This window comes from Coregonus lavaretus (assembly GCF_964263955.1).
Source record: "Coregonus lavaretus genome assembly, contig: HAP1_SCAFFOLD_2015, whole genome shotgun sequence".
Lineage (NCBI taxonomy): Eukaryota > Metazoa > Chordata > Actinopteri > Salmoniformes > Salmonidae > Coregonus > Coregonus lavaretus.
In genome coordinates this window covers 3,309-14,993 of record NW_028166658.1, presented here as the reverse complement: position 1 = coordinate 14,993, position 11,685 = coordinate 3,309, and the positions used below count along the sequence as shown (strand labels likewise).

The following is an 11,685-nucleotide window of genomic DNA, read 5'->3' as shown; positions in this document are numbered from 1 at the left end:
CTAACTCTACTCTACTCTACTCTAACTCTACTATAACTATACTCTAACTCTAACTCTACTCTACTCTAACTCTACTATAACAATACTCTAACTCTAACTCTACTCTACTCTAACTCTACTATACTCTACTAACTCTACTATAACTCTACTATAACTCTACTATAACTCTACTATAACTCTACTATAACTCTACTCTATTTCTACTTGAAGTCCACTCTCATTCTACTCTAACTCTATACTACACTAACTCTACTATAACTCTACACTTACAATACTAAAACTCTACTCTAGATCTACTATACTCTCACTCTACTCTAACTCTACTCTACCTCTATTCTACCTCTACTCTACTCTACTCTACTCTACTTTACTCTACTGTACCTATATTCTACTCCCACTCTACTCTAACTCTTTTCTACTCTCAATCTACTCTAACTCTACTCTCACTCTGCTCTACTCTAACTGTTCTCAACTCCTACTCTACTCTAACTATACTCTACTCTATTCTAAATCTACTCTAAAGCTATTCTACTCTAACTCTACTCTAACTCTACTATAACTCTAACTCTACTCTACTCTAACTCTACTCTACCTCTATGCTAACTCTACTCTACCTCTATGTTAACTCTACTCTAAATATATTCTATTCTACTCTAACTCTACTCTACTTTAACTCTGCTCTACTCTCACTCTACTCTACTCTAAATCTACTCTACTCTAACTCTACTCTACTCTAACTCTACTCTAACTCTACTCTAACTCTACTCTAACACTTATCTAACTCTACTCTAACTCTACTCTAACTGTACTCTAATTCTACTCTAACTCTACTCTAACTCTACTCTACACTAACTCTACTATAACTCTACTCTAACTCTACTCTACTCTAACTCTACTCTAACTCTACTCTAACTCTACTCTACACTAACTCTACTATAACTCTACTCTAACTCTACTCTACTAACTCTACTCTAACTCTACTCTAACTCTACTCTAACTCTACTCTAACTCTACTATAACTCTACTCTAACTCTACTCTACTCTAACTCTACTCTAACTATACTCTACTCTAACTCTACTCTACTCTAACTCTACTCTAACTCTAACTCTACTCTAACTCTACTCTACTCTACTCTACTCTGACTCTACTCTACTCTACTCTACTCTACTCTAACTACTCTACAATAATTATACTCGACCACTACTTTAATTCTACTCTACCTCTTCTCTAACTCTGCTCTGCTCTACTCTACTCTAACCCTACTCTAACTCTACTGTACTCTAACTCTACTCTACTCTAACTCTACTAACTCTATTCTAACTCTACTAACTCTACTCTAACTCTACTCTAACTCTACTCTAACTCTACTCTACTCTAACTCTACTGTAACTCTACTAACTCTACTCTAACTCTACTCTAACTCTACTCTAACTCTACTCTACTCTAACTCTACTCTAACTCTACTCTACTCTAACTCTACTCTAACTCTACTATAACTCTACTCTAACTCTACTCTACTCTAACTCTACTCTAACTCTACTATAACTCTACTCTAACTCTACTTTACTCTACTCTAACAACTCTACAATAATTATACTCTACCACTACTATAATTCTACTCTACCTCTTCTCTAACTCTGCTCTGCTCTACTCTACTCTAACCCTACTCTAACTCTACTGTACTCTAACTCTACTCTACTCTAACTCTACTCTAACTCTAACTCTACTCTAACTCTACTCTACTCTACTCTACTCTACTCTAACTCTACTCTAACCTAACTCTACTCTAACTCTACTATAACTCTACTCTAACTCTACTCTAACTCTACTCTACTCTAGTTCTACTCTAACTCTACTCTACTCTAACTCTACTCTAACTCTACTCTACCTCTACTCTACTCTACTCTACTCTAACTCTACTATCTCTTCTCTAAGTCTGCTCTAACTCTACTCTAACGCTACTCTAACTCTACCTCTACTCTACTCTACCTCTACTCTACTCTAACTCTACTAACTCTACTCTAACTCTACTCTAACTCTACTAACTCTACTCTAACTCTACTCTAACTCTGCTCTAACTCTGCTCTAACTCTACTCTAACTCTACCTCTACTCTACTCTACCTCTACTCTACTCTAACTCTACTAACTCTACTCTAACTCTACTCTAACTCTACTCTACTCTAACTCTACTCTAACTCTACTCTACTCTAACTCTACTCTACTCTAACTCTACTCTAACTCTACTCTAACTCTACTCTAACTCTACTCTACTCTAACTCTGCTCTAACTCTACTATAACTCTACTCTAACTCTATTCTACTCTACTCTACTCTACTCTAACTACTCTACAATAATTATACTCTACCACTACTATAACTCTACTCTACCTCTTCTCTAACTCTGCTCTGCTCTACTCTACTCTAACCCTACTCTAACTCTACTGTACTCTAACTCTACTCTACTCTAACCCTACTCTAACTCTACTAACTATTCTCTAACTCTACTCTAACTCTACTCTAACTCTACTCTAACTCTACTCTAACTCTACTCTACTCTAACTCTTCTCTAACTCTACTCTACTCTAACTCTACTCTAACTGTACTCTAACCCTACTCTAACTCTACTGTACTCTAACTCTACTCTACTCTAACTCTACTCTAACTCTACTAACTCTACTAACTCTACTCTAACTCTACTCTAACTCTACTCTAACTCTACTATAACTCTACTCTAACTCTACTCTACTCTAACTCTACTCTAACTCTACTATAACTCTACTCTACTCTACTCTACTCTACTCTACTCTACTCTACTCTACTCTACTCTAACTACTCTACAATAATTATACTCTACCACTACTATAACTCTACTCTAACTCTACTCTAACTCTACTCTACTCTAACTCTACTCTAGCTCTACTATAACTCTACTCTAACTCTACTCTACTCTAACTCTACTCTAACTCTACTATAACTCTACTCTAACTCTACTCTACTCTACTCTACTCTACTCTAACTACTCTACTCTAACTCTACTCTACTCTACTCTAACTCTACTCTACTCTAACTCTACTCTAACTCTACTAACTCTACTAACTCTACTCTAACTCTACTCTAACTCTACTCTAACTCTACTCTAACTCTACTATAACTCTACTCTAACTCTACTCTACTCTACTCTAACTACTCTACAATAATTATACTCTACCACTACTATAACTCTACTCTAACTCTACTCTACTCTAACTCTACTCTAACTCTACTATAACTCTACTCTAACTCTACTCTAACTCTACTCTACTCTAACTCTACTCTAACTCTACTATAACTCTACTCTAACTATACTCTACTCTAACTCTACTATAACTCTACTCTAACTCTACTCTAACTCTACTCTAACTCTACTCTAACTCTACTCTAACTCTACTCTACTCTAACTCTACTCTACTCTACTCTAACTCTACTCTAACTCTACTATAACTCTACTCTAACTCTACTCTACTCTAACTCTACTCTAACTCTACTATAACTCTACTCTAACTCTACTCTACTCTAACTCTACTCTAACTCTACTATAACTCTACTCTAACTCTACTCTAACTCTACTCTAACTCTACTATAACTCTACTCTAACTCTACTCTACTCTAACTCTACTCTAACTCTACTATAACTCTACTCTAACTCTACTCTACTCTAACTCTACTCTAACTCTACTATAACTCTACTCTAACTCTACTCTACTCTAACTCTACTATAACTCTACTCTAACTCTACTCTACTCTAACTCTACTCTAACTCTACTCTAACTCTACTCTAACTCTACTCTAACTCTACTCTACTCTAACTCTACTCTACTCTACTCTAACTCTACTCTACTCTAACTCTACTCTAACTCTACTAACTCTACTAACTCTACTCTAACTCTACTCTAACTCTACTATAACTCTACTCTACTCTACTCTACTCTAACTACTCTACAATAATTATACTCTACCACTACTCTAACTCTACTCTAACTCTACTCTAACTCTACTCTAACTCTACTCTACTCTAACTCTACTCTAACTCTACTATAACTCTACTCTAACTCTACTCTACTCTAACTCTACTCTAACTCTACTATAACTCTACTCTAACTCTACTCTACTCTACTCTACTCTAACTACTCTACTCTACTCTAACTCTATTCTACTCTACTCTAACTCTACTCTACTCTAACTCTACTCTAACTCTACTAACTCTACTAACTCTACTCTAACTCTACTCTAACTCTACTCTAACTCTACTATAACTCTACACTTACTCTACTCTACTCTAACTCTACTCTAACTCTACTATAACTCTACTCTAACTCTACTCTACTCTACTCTATTCTACTCTAACTACTCTACAATAATTATACTCTACCACTACTATAATTCTACTCTACCTCTTCTCTAACTCTGCTCTGCTCTACTCTACTCTAACCCTACTCTAACTCTACTGTACTCTAACTCTACTCTACTCTAACTCTACTAACTCTACTCTAACTCTACTCTAACTCTACTCTAACTCTACTCTAACTCTACTCTAACTCTACTCTACTCTAACTCTACTCTAACTCTACTAACTCTACTAACTCTACTCTAACTCTACTATAACTCTACTCTAACTCTACTATAACTCTACTCTAACTCTACTCTACTCTACTCTACTCTAACTACTCTACAATAATTATACTCTACCACTACTATAATTCTACTCTACCTCTTCTCTAACTCTGCCCTGCTCTACTCTACTCTAACCCTACTCTAACTCTACTGTACTCTAACTCTACTCTACTCTAACTCTACTCTAACTCTACTAACTCTACTCTAACTCTACTCTAACTCTACTCTAACTCTACTCTACTCTACTCTAACTCTACTCTACTCTGTCCCCGGCCACCAATATAACATCTCCCAGCTGCCGCATCATCAACGTGCTTCAAAATCACAATATCACCGTATAGCCTTAAATCAGAGGTATAATCTAATTGAAGAGTGTAATCGATTTGTTTCATTTCAGGCTGTTGCAACACCATGACAGGCGAGAAGAAAGTCTCAGTAATCAATGGCAAACCAGAGGACGCCCTGGACCCAGAGTCAGCCAATGACAAGAAGCCGGTCAACGAGAGGGGCCACTGGAACAACAAGATTGAGTTTGTCCTGTCCGTGGCCGGAGAGATCATAGGGCTGGGAAACGTGTGGCGCTTCCCCTACCTGTGTTACAAGAATGGAGGAGGTAAGATATTCTACTGTATTATAGCAACTGACTGGGACTGGAACCTGGGTCCAGCGAATATCAACCCAACATGACGGTTCCCCTACCTGTGTTATAAGAATAGAGGAGGTAAGACATTGATTCAATCATCTTGTAGAGAATTTGGAGGCTACGTGCTACACCATAGCTGTTATTCCAATTGATCATAGGGTTGGGTAAAGTATGGCGCTTTCCCCTACCTCTGTTATAAGAATAGAGGAGGTCAGATATTGACATTTTATTGCAGCGAATTCGGGGGGGGGTTACACCAAGAGATCTTAACCTCTTAGCCGGAGAGATCATAGTGCTGGGAAACGTGTGGTGCTTCCCCTACCTGTGTTATAACTGTCGTAGCTGGCCGCGACCGGGAGACCCATGGGGGCGGCCCACAATTGGCCCAGCGTCGTCCAGGGTAGGGGAGGGAATGGCCGGCGGGGATGTAGCTCAGTTGGTAGAGCATGGCGTTTGCAACGCCAGGGTTGTGGGTTTGATTCCCACGGGGGGCCAGTATGAAAATGTTTTATGTATGCACTCACTAAGTGGAAGTCGCTCTGGATAAGGGCGTCTGCTAAAATGACGTAAATGGAAAAAATGTAAATAACATTGTAGCGAATTTGTATGTAAATCTGGTGTTTAATATGGGAACGCCACTATTTCCTACAGCTGTTGGGTTAAAGTTGCTATAGTATGTTAATCTGGTGTTTAAAAATGTATGTGCAAATGAGAGAGAGATCCTCCCAATCTGTCTCTTTTGTGTTTCCCAATGAAACCTCCTGTAAAATATCAGATCTTCTAGGATTTACAGTGTATAATCTTTAATTCAACAGGCTTTTTTTTTTTTTACTCCAGGACTTGGCCTCTTCTGTGTCTTCTGGGAAACTGGCCCGTAATGTGTATTATTGTGAAGAATCGTTCTTTTAACGCTAGTCAATGTGTTCCAGGTGCATTCTTCGTACCCTATATTATCTTCTTCATATGCTGTGGCATCCCAGTGTTCTTCCTGGAGACAGCTCTGGGACAGTTCACCAGCGAAGGAGGCATCACATGTTGGAGGAAATGCTGCCCGCTCTTTGAGGGTAACAATGCCTTATATATATATTTTTTATTAGATCAAATACATAATAAATAAATAATATTATTTTTTAACACTGAAGTCTTCTCTCGGGCTTATATTCCCTGCATAATGATACAAAACAATCAACAATCACTCTCTCGATTACAATCACAGTCGAGTATTAGCTAAGTAGTTATCCTGTCCTGGTGATTGTGCTTGATGTTTATCTATCTAATGATCTTCTTGTCTTTAATTAAAGTCATGATTGATGTCATTTATCCAACATAGGGAAAAAGGAAGTCAAAACATTGTTTTAGATTGATCTTTGTGTATATATCCCATTATTCTCGCTGTGTTTTCTTCCAATCACTTTCCATACCTGTATGTTCTTTGTGTCTGTGTTTGTTTAAACCTTCCCATTCCTGGGTATTTTCTCTCTCTGTCCCTCGGAAGAGCTCATAGGAGCAGGAGCCTATCTCCTGTTTCTGTAGTGAGGCAGCTTGATGTACAGTACACCCCCTGGACAGGACACTAGTCTATCTCCTGTTTCTGTAGTGAAGCAGCTTGATGTACAGTACACCCCCTGGACAGGACACTAGTCTATCTCCTGTTTCCGTAGCGTGAGGCAGCTTGATATACAGTACACCCCCTGGACAGGACACTAGTCTATCTCCTGTTTCCGTAGCGTTAGGCAGCTTGATATACAGTACACCCCCTGGACAGGACACTAGTCTATCTCCTGTTTCTGTAGTGAGGCACTGTGATGTACAGTACACCCCCTGGACAGGACACTAGTCTATCTCCTGTTTCCGTAGCGTGAGGCAGCTTGATATACAGTACACCCCCTGGACAGGACACTAGTCTATCTCCTGTTTCCGTAGCGTTAGGCAGCTTGATATACAGTACACCCCCTGGACAGGACACTAGTCTATCTCCTGTTTCCGAGCGTTAGGCAGCTTGATATACAGTACACCCCCTGGACAGGATGCTAGTCTATCTCCTGTTTCCGTAGCGTTAGGCAGCTTGATGTACAGTACACCCCCTGGACAGGACACTAGTCTATCTCCTGTTTCCGTAGCGTTAGGCAGCTTGATGTACAGTACACCCCCTGGACAGGACACTAGTCTATCTCCTGTTTCTGTAGCGTTAGGCAGCTTGATGTACAGTACCTTCAGACAGTGTGTGTTACAGCCTGAATTCAAAATGGATTAAATATATTTTTCTCTCTCACCCATCTACACATAATACCCCATAATGACAAAGTGAAAACATGTTTTTAGATTTTTTTGCTAATTTTCTGAAGATGAAATAAAGAAATATCTCATTCATATAAGTGTTCACCCCCCTGGGACAATGAATGTTAGAAACACATTTGGCAGCGATTACAGCTGTGAGTCTTTTGGGGTACGTATCTAAGAGCTTTGGATGCCTCGATTGTACAATATTTGCCCATTATTCTTAAAAAATGTCTTCAAGCTCCGTCAAGATTGTTGTTGATTGCTAGAAAGCCATTTTCAAGTCTTGCCATAGATTTTGAAGCCGATTTAAGTCAAAACTGTAACTAGGCCACTCAGGAACATTCATTCGTCTTGGTAAGTAACTCCAGTATAGATTTGGCCTAAATGTTTTAGGTTATTGTCCTGCTGAAAGGTGAATATGTCTCCCAGTGTCTGTTGGAAAGCAGACTGAAGCAGGTTTTCCTCTAGGATTTTGCCTGTGCTTAGCTGTATTCCATTTATTTAAAAAAAAATGTAAAACTCCCTAGTCCGATGACAAGCATACCCATAACATGATGCAGCCACCACCATGCTTGAAGATATGAAGTATGGTACTCAGTGATGTGGTGTGTTGGATTTGTCCTAAACATACCGGTTTGTATTCAGGACAAAAAGTTAATTTCTTTGCCACATTTTTTGCAGTATTACTTAAGTGCCTTGTGGCGAACAGGATGCATGTTTTGGAATATTTTTATTATGTATAGGCTTCCTTCGTTTCATTCTGTCATTTAGGTAGGTATTGTGGAGTAACTACAATGTTGTTGATCCATCCTCAGTTTTCTCATATCACAACCATTAAACTCTGTAGCTGTTTTAAAATCACCATTGGCCTCATGGTGAAACCAGTCAGCAGTTTCCTTCCTCTCCGGCAACTGAGTTAAGAAGGATGCCTGTAGCTTTGTAATGACTGGGTGTATTGATACACCATCCAAAGCCTAATAAATAGCTTCATCATGCTCAAAGGAATATTCAGTGTCTGTTTTTTTGTTTTTGTTTACCCATCTACCAATCGGTGCCCTTCTTTGAGAGCATTGAAAAACCTCCCTGGTCTTTGTGGTTGAATCTGTGCATGAAATTCACTACTCGATTGAGGTACCTTACAGATAATTGTATGTGTGTGGTACAGAGATGACGTAGTCATTCAAAAAATCATGTTAATCACTATTATTGAACACAGATTGAGTCCATGCAACTTATGATGATATTATTTAAGCACATTTTTACTCCTGAACGTATGTATGTAGGCTTGCCATAACAAAGGGGTTGAATACTTCATTGACTCAAGACATTTCAGCTTTTCATAAAAAAAAAAAAATTAATTTAGAAGATTTTCTACAAACAAAATTCTACTTTGACATTATGGGGTATTGTGTGTAGATCAGTGACACAAAATCTCAATTTAATCCATTTTAATTTCCGGCTGTAGCACAACAAGATGTGGATATGAAGAATAAGTGGAGTGAATAATCACGTCAATGCGTAGATTATTATCTTTGGATGCCGACAGCAGTCTCACCGTTGGAAGACACAGCTTGGACTGTGACCTACAAAAAAGCCTATTCCTGCTCTTTTCCCGCGATACATCAACAAAAAACATTTGGTGTGTCATCACGGTCTCTGACCTGTGGTCACACTCGCTCAGGCGGGAACAGACTTAAGCTATCACCTTTTTTTCAATACTGATTTGATCATTGAGAAAACAGAAACAATGGTGTCATAAAGAATTGTTTCGCAAACCATCCTTTCTGAATTTAAAAGTAATCCTGGAAGTAATCATCTAGTATCTGATTACAACATCTTAGGTGGTCTTTGGGATGACTGAACCACCCAACCTTCCAACCTCAAGGTGGACACTAGCCATAAGGCCACTGAGATGGTTATTGGCCTGTATGTCCATACCTATGTATTCTCTCAGTATATCCATACCTATGTATTCTCTCAGTATGTCCATACCTATGTATTCTCTCTGTATGTCCATACCTATGTATTCTCAGTATGTCCATACCTATGTATTCTCTCTGTATGTCCATACCTATGTATTCTCTGTATGTCCATACCTATGTATTCTCTCAGTATGTCCATACCTATGTATTCTCTCAGTATGTCCATACCTATGTATTCTCTGTATGTCCATACCTATGTATTCTCTCTGTATGTCCATACCTATGTATTCTCTCAGTATGTCCATACCTATGTATTCTCTCAGTATGTCCTTACCTATGTATTCTCTGTATGTCCATACCTATGTATTCTCTGTATGTCCATACCTATGTATTCTCTCAGTATGTCCATACCTATGTATTCTCTCAGTATGTCCATACCTATGTATTCTCTCTGTATATCCATACCTATGTATTCTCTCTGTGTGTTCTGCAGGTATTGGCTATGCAACCCAGGTGATCGTGGCCCATCTGAATGTGTACTACGTGGTCATCCTGTCCTGGGCTATCTTCTACCTGTTCAACTGCTTCACCACTGAGCTACCCTGGGCTTCGTGCGATCACTACTGGAACACAGGTGAGACCCATTTCATCCTGCTTCACCACTGAGCCACCCTGGGCTTCGTGCGATCACTACTGGAACACAGGTGAGACCCATTTCATCCTGCTTCACCACTGAGCCACCCTGGGCTTCGTGCGATCACTACTGGAACACAGGTGAGACCCATTTCATCCTGCTTCACCACTGAGCCACCCTGGGCTTCGTGCGATCACTACTGGAACACAGGTGAGACCCATTTCATCCTGCTTCACCACTGAGCCACCCTGGGCTTCGTGCGATCACTACTGGAACACAGGTGAGACCCATTTCATCCTGCTTCACCACTGAGCCACCCTGGGCTTCGTGCGATCACTACTGGAACACAGGTGAGACCCATTTCATCCTGCTTCACCACTGAGCCACCCTGGGCTTCGTGCGATCACTACTGGAACACAGGTGAGACCCATTTCATCCTGCTTCACCACTGAGCCACCCTGGGCTTCGTGCGATCACTACTGGAACACAGGTGAGACCCATTTCATCCTGCTTCACCACTGAGCCACCCTGGGCTTCGTGCGATCACTACTGGAACACAGGTGAGACCCATTTCATCCTGCTTCACCTGAGCTCTCTTTAACGAGTGACTACTGTAGGTTTGATGTTTAATAACTTATTATATTCTATTATAGTCTATTCTAGTCTAGTCCGGCCATCTACCTCCATGCTGTTCAATACTGTGATATATTCACTGTATGTTTCCTTGTAGAGAACTGTGATAAGTTCACTGTTTCTGTTTCCTTGTAGAGAACTGTGATATGTTCACTGTCTGTTTCCTTGTAGAGAACTGTGATATGTTCACTGTCTGTTTCCTTGTAGAGAACTGTGATATGTTCACTGTTTCTGTTTCCTTGTAGAGAACTGTGATATGTTCACTGTATGTTTCCTTGTAGAGAACTGTGATATGTTCACTGTCTGTTTCCTTGTAGAGAACTGTGATATGTTCACTGTCTGTTTCCTTGTAGAGAACTGTGATATGTTCACTGTCTGTTTCTTTGTAGAGAACTGTGATATGTTCACTGTTTCTGTTTCCTTGTAGAGAACTGTGATATGTTCACTGTCTGTTTCCTTGTAGAGAACTGTGATATGTTCACTGTCTGTTTCCTTGTAGAGAACTGTGATATGTTCACTGTCTGTTTCCTTGTAGAGAACTGTGTGGATTTCCAGAGGAACGGCACCAATTTCACCTTCAACCCCAACGCCACCTCACCTGTCGTAGAGTTCTGGGAGTGAGTACATTATTTTATAATATATATACATACTGTATGTATAGTACCAGCATTTATATTGATACCGTATGGCTGACCTATACCATACCATATGGCTGAACTATACCATACCATATGGCTGAACTATACCATACCATATGGCTGAACTATACCATACTATATGGCTGAACTATACCATACCATATGGCTGAACTATACCATACCATATGGCTGAACTATACCATACCATATGGCTGAACTATACCATACCATATGGCTGAACTATACCATACCATATGGCTGAACTATACCATACTATATGGCTG

The 11,685-nt window shown here is 39.6% G+C and overlaps 1 protein-coding gene across 1 annotated transcript; it reads left to right on the top strand.

Moving 5' to 3' along the window:
* Positions 1-5,062: 5,062 nt before the first annotated feature.
* On the top strand, positions 5,063-11,384 carry LOC311114442 (sodium- and chloride-dependent GABA transporter 3-like; the record flags this gene model as incomplete). The annotated part of the gene is made up of 4 exons (XM_084189694.1): positions 5,063-5,264; positions 6,224-6,358; positions 9,990-10,130; positions 11,299-11,384. 4 exons carry the CDS (start codon positions 5,063-5,065, stop codon positions 11,382-11,384), a joined length of 564 nt encoding a protein of 187 aa, XP_084045820.1.
* Between the last annotated feature and the right edge of the window lie 301 nt (positions 11,385-11,685).